This window comes from Glandiceps talaboti, chromosome 2 (genome assembly GCF_964340395.1).
Source record: "Glandiceps talaboti chromosome 2, keGlaTala1.1, whole genome shotgun sequence".
Taxonomy (NCBI): Eukaryota; Metazoa; Hemichordata; class Enteropneusta; family Spengelidae; genus Glandiceps; species Glandiceps talaboti.
This window is the reverse complement of record NC_135550.1, coordinates 7238496-7250815: the sequence shown is the minus strand read 5'-3', so window position 1 is coordinate 7250815 and position 12320 is coordinate 7238496. Positions and strand designations below refer to the sequence as shown.

General features: G+C 36.0%; 1 protein-coding gene across 1 annotated transcript; it reads left to right on the top strand.

Annotated features, from left to right (window-relative positions):
* Positions 1-835: 835 nt before the first annotated feature.
* On the top strand, positions 836-12024 carry LOC144453390 (glycoprotein hormone beta-5-like). The gene is made up of 3 exons (XM_078144674.1): positions 836-1005; positions 8625-8822; positions 10432-12024. The coding sequence occupies exons 2-3, from the start codon at positions 8631-8633 to the stop codon at positions 10618-10620; spliced, it is 381 nt and encodes a 126-aa protein (XP_078000800.1). The 5' UTR covers positions 836-1005; positions 8625-8630; the 3' UTR covers positions 10621-12024.
* The last annotated feature ends 296 nt before the right edge of the window (positions 12025-12320 follow it).

Below are 12320 nucleotides of genomic sequence, written 5' to 3'. Positions count from 1 at the left end.
AGACAAAAATGTACGCATTTCTCCAGATGACTATACCTGAACGTTAGCAGTGATTGAATTATCTATGAATGTACGTACTCATCATAACCATTACAGTATGATCGTGTATATTATAGGGTTTACCTTTCTGCGTTATTACCCATGCCAATTATGAAGTCATGAAGTAGTCATGTTGCATTTAGAGAGCAATTTTGTCATTATTTGCTAATTTTAGTACGGCAAATAGAGCGTGGTGAACGAATAGTATACGTAGCAATGTGTAATGGATTGTATTGCAGTGTTGTTTTATCTCACAGTACTCGCCATCAATATTATATATTATTAATGGGTCTCTAGAGAACGCCACTTTTTTTTGTAGAGCATAGAATTTAGTGAAAGTATCATCCACTAATGCCAATTAACTATCTTATTTCGGTACCTTCCTGGTCTTGTATTTCCCTGAATAATCCAATACCGGTGTCACATTTTCCATTACACCTTAACCTTCAAGGACGTTTGTTAAGAGATAGGGGTTAATTTGCTGTATACGTAGTATTAGGAAATTTTGGTTTCTTTTGCGGATGCTCGTCAGAAAGATGAGAATTTTTTTAAAAGGTGGAACTGGATCCCCATTTCGGTATTTACATATCTATTTGGCCGTTACGCTTAGATGTCCTTAGAAGTCATCAATGATGTCACGGAATGCAACAATTTGATTGGGTGATCCAAATCAGATGCATCCAATGACATTAAAGTGGATATTTTATGATTGACAGAAGGCCATTTAGGTAGAAAAGGCGACCACGGCATTGCATGGTTGTAAACTAGACAACTGGAGCTCGTGCGGAGATGGATTAAGTAACTTGAAAATTGGACTACCTTATTGACATTCTTTCCTCATATATATATATATATAATTCTACAGATAGATTCAAATCGGGCGGTCAGAGACCGCGGAAGGGAAATTTCGCCCAGGTTTGCACAGAGTGTGTCATATTCTTCATCTAGTACGGAGACTCATTGTAGGTAAGTTTAACCTTTGAGGGGGGGGGGGATGCCGGTCAGTCGACAATTTAAATGTTTCAGTTTACAAAAGTTGCACATGCCTCACGGAAGCTCTACAGTGACGATTTCCAGATGTAAGTGCAACGGAGGAACAAACACGGTAACTTTGACGTATACACGTGAGACTGTTGACAATTTGTTGAAAAGTCGGATAAGGAAGAATACTATTTGTCAAACAAACCTGACGCCAATACTTGCCTTGGGCTAGACCGCACGCTACGCTATAATTCCAAATTTAAACTTAATCAACGCAAGGCAGCAGTAAAATAATGTAAAGCATTAGGAAGTGGTGATGAAAGAGAGGGTTAACACTGTCGTACCGCCCACGCCGTCCGTTCTACGGCAACTGGCAATTCGCATTTTCCGCCATTGATTTTAAGTCGACAAAAAAGGTACTTTGAATATGTCCAGTACAGATTTCAAACAAAAGCAGATTGAAATGACATTTCCACATAATTGTCATTCCAATCCCCTGTTCATACATGTTTTTTTTTTAAATCCGAATTGTGAAGAAAATACAAGTTGTATGCCGTAACTAGGGTGATATATACGTGCGTTGCTACTGAGTAAGTAAAAAAATTATGGGTGCGTCCAGTAACATGGTTGGAATATGACCAGGAGAACCAGGTATTTGTGACGATACAAGGTCTTGCAATTAAACTATAAGTTGCCATAGCAGCACACAAACTAATAGGTGAGTGTCATAGGGTGTGGCAACATAACTTGAAGATGTGGAATTTTCTAATATTGATATAATGTGTTGAGCAAGCATTCTGTATTTGACTTTTGTCTTAGGTGATAATGACAGAGGCAACCTCAAATATTTGATATTAAATTCAAACAAAATATCAACGAGATAACGAATCCTACACGTGCAGGGTACAATTTCTTTTTTGTTTTCGGCAAGTGACTTCATCACATGATGATCACTGATCAGTTGCCTTACTCACTCAGTTTTGATAAGAGAGCTGACTTAGCGATGTATTATACACTTTTGATGACGACATGAAAGTACCTTTTTATTTGGTGAGAAAAAGATGTTCCGTAACTTGCGTGATGTGATTCTGAGCGACCATCATCTGTCGCGTAATGAGAAGCAGCAGCTGCAGTGTGGAGAATACAAAGCCTCAATTACCGGCTTCTAGTCGATTTAATACTACCAAATCATACCTATTATGTTAGGCTCGCGGCTTGTTGAGTCGTTTATAGTCGATACAAATTATACATAAATTGCAATAAAAAAAATAAGTATAAAAATGAAATATGATATGAACGACTTGAGCTCCTCTTCTCGTGCTGCTGAGTAATGGTAATGCCTAAATTCATGCCTTGAAAGAGTGTAACCATATCCGGCATATTTATAGATTTCACAATCGAAATATTGAAGCCGCTCATAACATGATAATCAGTAAGCTTAAGCTCAGGGCAGTAAGTCGATTATTTCATCAAACCATATCAAAGTTACAGAACCTTTACCTTCAGGTTTCAACTCACACGGGACATTACAGGGGTTTCTACTGTTAAGTGGTAATTTTTTTTAATACCACGACAGTACTTGACATGAGACTGAGACAGCCTACATATGACCAACAGAGGGCACATCTACGGGAATAATTAATAGCTAGTCGTATTTGTGGTATGTATTATTACCTGTCTTCACTCAAATTATCGCAATACTTAAATTTATAGATTGTTTGTTAATATAGGTCTTGTCTCGGACTGTAATTTGTATTGGCTTGCGGCATCAAATTAGTTTCCACCTACAAATGATACTTGAATGCGTATAATACATTATTGATAGCCGTTGGGTGGCTATAATGAAGTAATCTCCTGTGCACGATACAAATTCCGAAGATATTACAAGAAACATGAGTAGCACCTTTCGATTTGTCATCAGTTCTGTCCATCTGTTCCAAAAAAGACTACGTAAGAAACAGTCCACAAATTTCACCCATGGGTTTGTCTCTCCTAACATCTCAGTGTCGGAAAAAACGGTTTTGTTCCTACAAAACACTCATGCTTGTCAAATGTATGTAATAGTTGTGAAAAGATTATACACGAAGATAGAGTTCCGAACCAGAAAGGTGTTAATTCGTATCACGTCAAATACGAGGTAATAAACGTGCACAACAGAGGCTATCAAGTACATTGTCCCCTCTTAACATTATGACGTTTTAATTGCACTATCTTGTGCCTAGAGGATAAACCAACTCTCGTTGTCTGCTTGATTGGCTAACTTGCCTGTTATATAGTATAACGCCTCAATCTAACAATAACTTGCATTTGTGTAAATGCAGATAGAACGTGGTGCAACTTTGCAACGCCACTCATAATGGGTGTCCACGATTATAACGCCACAGTTTTTGTGATGGGCATTTGTAGGATGGTGTAGGATGGGTCTGTGAGTGAACTAGTAATTTGCCCGACTGATAAAAACTGTAAAATGTAAAAACACCGTGATGATAAAAACAACGAATGATTCTATACAGAATACGGTAAGGAACCAGGGTCAATCGTGTTCACTCATGTCGACTAAAATATACAGTAAAAACCTCACGTTAAAATCCGGAACACATTAAATCGCGGACTTTAAATTGAAAGTATTTCCGTTTAAGTTCACTTTTGTAATTGACCGTGACCTTGGAAACCATATTCTGGTTCACAGGCGATACCGAAAGATTGAAATGACATCGACAGTTGAAATAATATACTTAAAAAGTTCCACCCACTTTAGCCTGGAATCCATGCGGATGGGGAAACAAAACATTTCTAATCCCCATCCGAGGCTAACCCTACATCATCCTCCCAAAATCTGAAGAAGAAAACATTGATTTTGACAACGTCGTCAATTGCACTCATGATGTCAATTTTCCGATTTCATGCTAAATTATAAATTTTCTTATCAAAACCTGATAATTCAAATCTGATGTAAGTACAAGCCATTATACTACCGTATTATAGAAATCGCGTTGAAGGGGGAATTCTCCATGGCAACATCTATAGTCAAAGTGGAGAAGTAATCCCACTATTCTCATGTTTTCAAAAGATATTTGCTTCTATTTGAATGAACCTTCAGTGATTTCGCCATTCACATAATGTACGTACATATACTTAGACGTCTTGACTGTCTACGAACATACTCGATATCTGCTGTATGATCAATATTTTGAATGATTGAACAGACAATTTTGAACATACATACATGAATGGATACATACATACATACATACATACATACATACATACATACATACATACATACATACATACATGTATGCTGTAAATAACAAATTAAGTAAGTTTCTAGTTTAAAATACAAAGAGTGACTTCGATTAGGAAGATAACATTGTCTTATAGAGTACATCGACTAAAATTAGTTAATCTAATGATCTGAATGGATTATTGCTATCTTAAGTGAAATAGATGGCTATGTGGAACACCTTGTTATGTGGACTCAAATATCAATGAACTCTGTAACTTCTTGTCAGTACTGTTAACTACAGTGTGTCTATTTCAGCATTTGGCCCTTCGCTACAAACATCTCCTGTATTCACCTTTCATTAATTTCACTCTAATCTGACGACCGTTAAGTACACAGATAGTATTTGCCCCTACCCCATGAGATTAAAACTGTTTCTTTTTCCATTTACCAAGTTATCAAATGACCTTACAGTGACGTAGTTTTGGACAACAGGACTATAATGCGACTTGCAATAAATCCTTCACACTCCATCATTCTTAGTTTAATCCTGTAATTGTTCATCATGGTATTAGAAGGAATTGCACGACTTTGTCAAATGTTTCACTTGATCCTTTTAAAACACACAAAACAAGAGAATTGTCTGCAAATGGACGTAGTGTGTAAAGGTGACGTGATACACTGAGCCGTAGCGACATGTATGTTTGCATTACTTGATTCATTTCAGCCTAGATAATGGCTTTAAAATGAAACACTTCGTTCATTTAAGCTTCAGCAAATCAGCCATATAATATTACGTGATTGAGTGCTTTTCTCCGAGTTTCCAGGCTCGATTTCCGTTTTCCTGTACGTTTTGTTTCCTCAATATATAAATACATGTTGCCATTCGCTTGAAATCAAAGATTTCGCGATAACCGAGTTTTTTTTTTGCTTTCCAGTCATATATACTTCTTTTATACGATTTCCTCAACGTTTGGATATGAGTTCCTAAGCTTTTTACGAGATCACGCGTTGGACACATAAATTGCTTATTTAACATTTTGTCGTCTTCCCTACATATTTTATTCGCCTGAATCATTAAAAGTGCTTGAATTCAGACTAGTTCTCAAATTAGGTAATAAATAGTTGAAGTGCCTTTTCATCTATTATTGAGAGTATGTAGACACATTTATCTCCAAATGGATTCTCGGCATTTACAATGCATGTAATAATACATGTATATGTAAACCCAGCTGCTTTTTAGCACTCCAAAAACACATTCATTTGTGTGGATTGCGTAGATGTGAACTATTTGTACACACAAATATATATATATATATATATATATTTAAAGATAACATTTTGTTAAATGTGTGTTGAATCCGTTTGCAACGTCATTGTATAACACATCAAGATCTAATTTAGGATATGATTTACAATAGCTATAGATACATAAATCTCTCACAAACATTATCAATCACAAAATAGCTAGTTTTATTTAAGGCGGAAAAATCTCTCAAAGTGTACATCTAAATGACTGTTGTAAATATACACATATAAGTTCACATGACTAATGTTGTCGTAGTGATTCATCAACGTTTCCATGAACATTCTGAAACGTGGATATTTTACCCTGACATTTCATATCCAGATATGCCAACCAGCATATACATGAACAATGAAAGAATTCAATAATTTTGAGTTGATGCGAAGGTTACTGTACTTATGCATAGGAAATTATTTATGACATGCAGAGAGTCTGAAAATAGATTTGTGTAAGTTCTTATACCTTTAATAATATATTCTAAACGACGTCATCGAATTTCTATATACGTCGAAAAACATGAATAGGTGAAATTCGCTTTCATCGATAAGAAGTAGCGACGTCTTCGATTCATGCTATAATCCCCAAAGATAGGTAAAACTCTTGCGGCTTTTTCTTAAGTTTCCGAATAAGAAATCATTAACTTTCTTATTAACTTTCGTACCATGCGTAGATATTGGATATACATTTTACATATTACGATAGATAAGTTTTAAAAAAACTCATACCCTTAATCTATGAAACACAATAATGAATAAATGTCATTCTTAGTCAAATTATAGTCGTGAATATACCACGAGTATTCCAAAAAGCCCTTTCTAGAATTTTATTTTCATAAAACTGAAATGTAAGGCAAATGATGGATGGTGAAGTGGTGATATCTTAGCAGCGTGTAATATGTGTGAAAGTAGCGGAGTTAAGACAGTTCATATGTCATCGCTCTAAAATGAGTCTGTTGGGATGTATAAACACATGATAACAATCCTAAACATTATCTGCAGAGATTTTCAGAATGCTAACGATTGTACAACAGTAACGACATGTATCGAGCCTGTTTTGGTTGGAAACATCAATTTTTTACTTTTCGCGTAATGTGGCCAAAGTCAGTGATTTTTTATTCGAATCACTTGCATCCGCAGTATACTGAAGTAGAGTCCAGTCTACTTGTTAGAGGCAAGTCATTCTGTCAAACAGGTTATTTTGTTATAATTTCCGTTTCCTTGAAAAAGATAGCACAATTAGCAATGTACATGCAACATGCTTTAAATAGGCCAAATAAAACAAGTTGTTTGGTTCCGGTTACCCAACCCCACCTAGTTTTTCACGCCGACCCTAAACATTTTTTCTAAATGTATTCGAGAAAAATAATAACAAAATCGCGAAAATCGTGTGAAGTCTGGCAAGAAACAGTGGGTGTGGAAACTGATATCAAATTAAAAAGACAATATAAAACTATTCTTCCAATCTGTAATGGCTGTACATCTGATAGGAAGAAATAAACAACACAGAGACCATTTGGAAAACAGTGGAAAACCCGAACTAGACACTCACACATGAAAAAAAATATAATAAAATAAAATAAAAAATCTACCTACCCCATCTATTTTAAAATTAAATGCAATCGGATCCACACAAATTTTTATACGCATTATCTTGTAATGTTCCTAAGTATTTTCAAAACTCTTAATGTGACACTTTTCTACTTTCAGCATGCACAATACATCTATAGCTCAAACGAGGGATTCAATATCACAATTTGTACAATGTTGCCATTTGCAACAATTTTAGCGCCAAATCATGCTTTGATTACATCCAACTTGGCCGCAAAGGTTGGCCGCAAAGAGTCATGGATACAAAAGCGCTTGGTGAAAAGAATCACTCAATACTATCGACGCTGAAAAAAAAAACCCTGTCGATTGACAGTAAAGAGAGTGATACTGCAAAAGCTCTGACAATTTCAAGACACCTTGACATTCTCGCAAAATAGCCACGAGAAATATGGAAAATGAATTCACTGCAAAATTTAACAACTGGCGGTCGATGAAAAGAAGAAAATCTATTAACTATAATACAGTGTGTCGTTTAAACAATTTCATCTGGTCACAGTGATGAAGGGAAAGTTGGGTTTTCTTTTGGAGCATAATCGTAGGAAAATGCCCATATTTTAAAGACAAGCACAATCATGAAATATGTAGTAAGCTTCACATCTTAAGTTTTAACTATCCAATTATATTAAAAGTATGTGGGAGGTACTCGGTCACTGCCAAAGGAACCAAAAATACAGTCAACGAAGCAGGTAGAGTCTAAGACTAACCTATCAATGTAGAATGCTCTAACAATAAATGGTAGTCTTGGCAACCTCTGCAAGTGTACACGTCAGCATAATGCATTTGTGATAGAAATACAGAGAAGCTTTCGTTCACTAAAAGATTACCTTCTGCGATTTAAATCTTCTTTGAACTCGGTCTGTGAAATTTGACTAAATTTGACCACTACCCACTTACCATCATACCACACGAAGATATGTATTTAAAAATATGATCATTCTTGAATTCATTTTTAAGTTATAAAAACTGAGCTCGTTATAGCATGATGCAAATTACTTGCAATGTGTTGAGGCTATGATAGAGTAATTACGAGAATGGCATGGCCGGAAAACACTGATGTAGACCTTTCACGCGGTAACATTTCAAGGTTTACGATAATAAATCATCTTGATGAAAGTAACGGAAATTAAATATGCCGAAAGTCACTCACAACCTAGATACAGAGAAACACATATTTTTTCCCCTCTCAAAATGTCTTTATTGATTTTGTGGACCGCTCAGTTATGAAACTGGGCTGTATTAGTAAGACGCTGATTAGCAAATTGGACACGTCGTTACTACGGGATCAGAGTTTTGCGGCAGGATCTACGTCACTGGGTAAGACGTGAGCAAGACATCGCCACGCTTACATTCTCCCACAGAATTGGGAAGTTTTTCATCTTTAAGTGGTTAAAGAAACAATCGATATGTTTTCGGGGTTTTTTTAAACCACACTATTCCCACATTCATGATTGTCTCCTTCGTTTTGTAGTTCACAATGAGTTCGCAGAAGCCGTCAACGATTATACTCATGTCCCTATTGGTCTTGGCCGTTGGATTCACACTAGCAACACAGAGCATCGTAACATGCGATATAAAAGGATATACGAAATATGTCGCCGTCAAACCAGGATGCAAACAACAGCGTTTAACTATAAGTGCATGTTATGGAATGTGTCAATCTTTTGAGGTACGTATTTTTTTCTCATTACCAACTCCATTACAGTATATTTCCACGTTTACTATAAGCAGAGACATCGCCAAGAGCAAACCTCCGCATTGCTGTGCGTTCTAGTTTGACCATATTACTCAGCGCAATGACTTACTTGTTTTTAGTATCCTTTCTGAACCCTTAAGAGAGTTAGCCTAGTATGTGAAAATGCATTGTATTTTTGTATTTTTCTTCGATCTGTCTCTGAATGAAACGATTAATTAGCCTCTAGTTTTGTCACTGTCTGTCTCAAATGTCCCAGATAAGGATCATGGATGTTGATCAAATAATTACAACGTCAATCTATCACAAGGTCATGACCCCATCTAAGTGCACATAGACTGACAGGTCAAAATGACGTTGCAGTTAACGTGATGATGTCATCCCTCACAGAAAAGATTAAAGATCTACTTTTCTGTTTACTTTTGGTTGGTCATTTGATATAATGTCCATATATTAAATTGTGATGTATACGATAAACTTAAAGTTTGCATAATTTCTCACCCACACGTTTGATGACGTGGCGAGATTCACAGCGCGTCAAGTTGAAATGACGTGGGCGACTCCTTAAGACACAATAATGACAACTCTCGGTTGTAGTCCAGGGAGTAACTAGGTGTACAAATAAGTAGAAATCACCGCATGATTTGGGAACTAATAAAATACACAGCAAGATGTGTGAAAAGTCAATTGGTTACTTCTTCTTTTTTAAATTACAACACATATTCTTGTGATAACAGATAAGAAGAGTCTATATATCAGTGACAATGGCGACAGTGCATGATATTATTACCATGGTGTTCCCAGTACGTGTTCTAATCCTTTTATAATTTAAGTTTATCTCACTACATAGTTTCGAAGTTACCCGTTAAAGTGGCCATATGAAGTGGGTTATATATCATATTTCTTACATTTGATCAATAAAACAATGTTACGATGTTTTTCTACTAAAAAATAATTCGACATAACGTGGACCAAGTCCGTTTTGTAACTCAAAAATTGCAACAACAACAACAACAACAACAACAACAACAACAACAACAACAACAACAACAAAGTTGTTTAAAGTTTGATTTTGTATGCAAGAATGTAATTTGCAAAGAAACTCGATTAGTCAGTACATCCCGCCGAGTCTGAGCGTAAGCATGCACTTCCAAATATATTGAAATGTTAGTATGCATAAATGAAGTGCCTTTGTACGTGTGTTAACCCAGTTTGTTTACAAGTCACTTCCCGTACGTACAATAACATAACATTTACGTATATATTAGCTTTTTTTCGCAATTTACTGTGTTGCAGATTTGACTTGAGCCATGTTGTTTCACATGATTATTTTTTTGCGATTAAATAGCCATACTATAAATATGTTTTATTAATTAGGGAGAAATCCAAAACAAATATTCATTTCTCATCCAATGACCACTTTAATCTAAACATGGTGGATGTATTAAGCATGTCCTCGATTACTTGTAAACTTTGTTCAAGACATTTACCTTCTTTTGAATTATTCACAACTTGATTAAGGTTGCCTGTCAATTTCAGACTTTTATCTGTGTTTTTTCCTCTTTTTGTTGTTTTTCTTGTTTAGGTACCGCGTTTGGATGCTCCTTTCAAGCGTTCCAACCACTCCTTGTGTCAATACGACTTAAGCGAATGGGTAAGCGTTGAACTAGATGATTGTCAACCAGGTGTAAATAGAACGTTTGTTTTTCTGGAGGCAAGAAGATGTTCCTGTAGAGCTTGTACCAGTACAAACACTTACTGTGGTTACGCCTAATTTCATCACTGCAACATTTACATGTTACCTCGAGGTTTATTAGGGCACTGCCCAATTTAAACAACGGCGCAACATCTGGTCAAAATCCCTACACCCGAGAAGAGCAGTTGTGGTATGTTAATACCGTAGGAGTAAACAGAATGGACAAATTCTAAACATCATTCCCTGAAAAAAAGTCATGTAATCGTGCCAAGATGACCTGGGACGAGCCTTTGAAAGGAAAAACTGACAACCGGGCGGAGGGGTTTTGACCTAGTACAGCTCGCCTGCACAGCAAGTTCACCGGTTTTTTCCCTAGATGTATGTTGTAGGAAACGCGACAACGAAACACAAGTGATGTCTCAGGTGTAATTTTCGTTCTTTCTCTGTCGTCTTAACACACGTTGTGGTCAGAGCAATGGGGAGATTTTAGAAAACTAAGACATCTACCCACAATCCACCATCCAACATGGCCGCACTGTCATACTGTAAACAATGACTGTTTTGTTGCAACTGCTCTCAGTCTTCAATAAAGCGTAAACTTGTTCATTTACTAAAGTATTCCTTTGTAGAACGTGTGGGAATTACATGATTGTACGGGCTTCATGGTGGACGGTTGATATTGGGTGAAAAAAAAAACAAATAGCGTATTTATGTTGTAGATAAAAAAAAAGTCATGAGACAGACATGTATCGCTAGTTTATATAGTATTTAACCATTTACATCTTGCCTGCCAACATGTTGACCTTTCGTACAGCTTGATATTTGTTAGATATAAGTGGAGGCATATTGACATATATACTTAGGTTTTTTCATTGTCTTCTGTTTCACAGAGCTCATCCTATCACTAGTACCCTTGTAGGCAGGATGGTTCCAACCATATGTTCAGAGTACACAGTACTGATTACTTTTCAAAACAAAGAAGATGATTTCTTGATATCATATTACTCGTTGACTTAATCTAGATAGGCCCCTTATATGTGATAGTTTTTTGGGGGGATCTGTTACTATTATCCTCAAACCAAGGATAGTATACATCTACTGAGTCTTTCATAATCTCGATATTAAATCATTTGGCGATGTTGATCTGGCATATGCCACTGTTTTGCTCGTCGAGTAAACTCGTCCCTAGTTATGTCCTGAATACAGCCTAGTATATTGATATAGTTGAATACTTTTTTTGGGTGTATGTGGATTTATATAACTGTCGCAACATTCCTGATTCTAACTGTTTGAACACTGTTTTTCCTTTACCTTGGACCATCATATACCGCTTGTTGACAACTGATGCTTGCCATTATCAAGATTAGTATAGATGAATGATATATTCTTGTTTATGGTCACAACATACACTTGAAACCAAAAAAACATGGAATAGAACGTCGTCTAGCTCTTACTAACATTACTACATTTTATCGACTGGTTAGACAAAAATTTAACTAACATTGCTACATTTTATCGTCTGGCTTGACTAAAATCTTACTAACATTGCTACATTTTATCGTCTGGCTTGACTAAAATCTCATTTTATCGTCTGATTAAACAAAATTCTAACTACATGGTGTAACATTGCTACATTTTATCGTCTGACGAAACAAAACATTGCTACATTTTATCGTCTGGCTCAACTAAAATCTTTCTAGTATTGTTACATTTTGTCGTCTGGCTAACCGAAAATCTAACTAACATTGCTACATTTTATTGTCTGACTAAACAAAAAT

What these genes read in the sequence shown, in the direction of transcription:
- LOC144453390 (XM_078144674.1), top strand. Translation starts at nt 8,631, where the DNA reads ATGAGTTCGCAGAAGCCGTCAACGATTATACTCATGTCCCTATTGGTC. An exon ending in GAATGTGTCAATCTTTTGAG is followed by an intron (nt 8,823 to 10,431) that starts GTACGTATTTTT and finishes TTTCTTGTTTAG; the next exon opens with GTACCGCGTTTGGATGCTCC.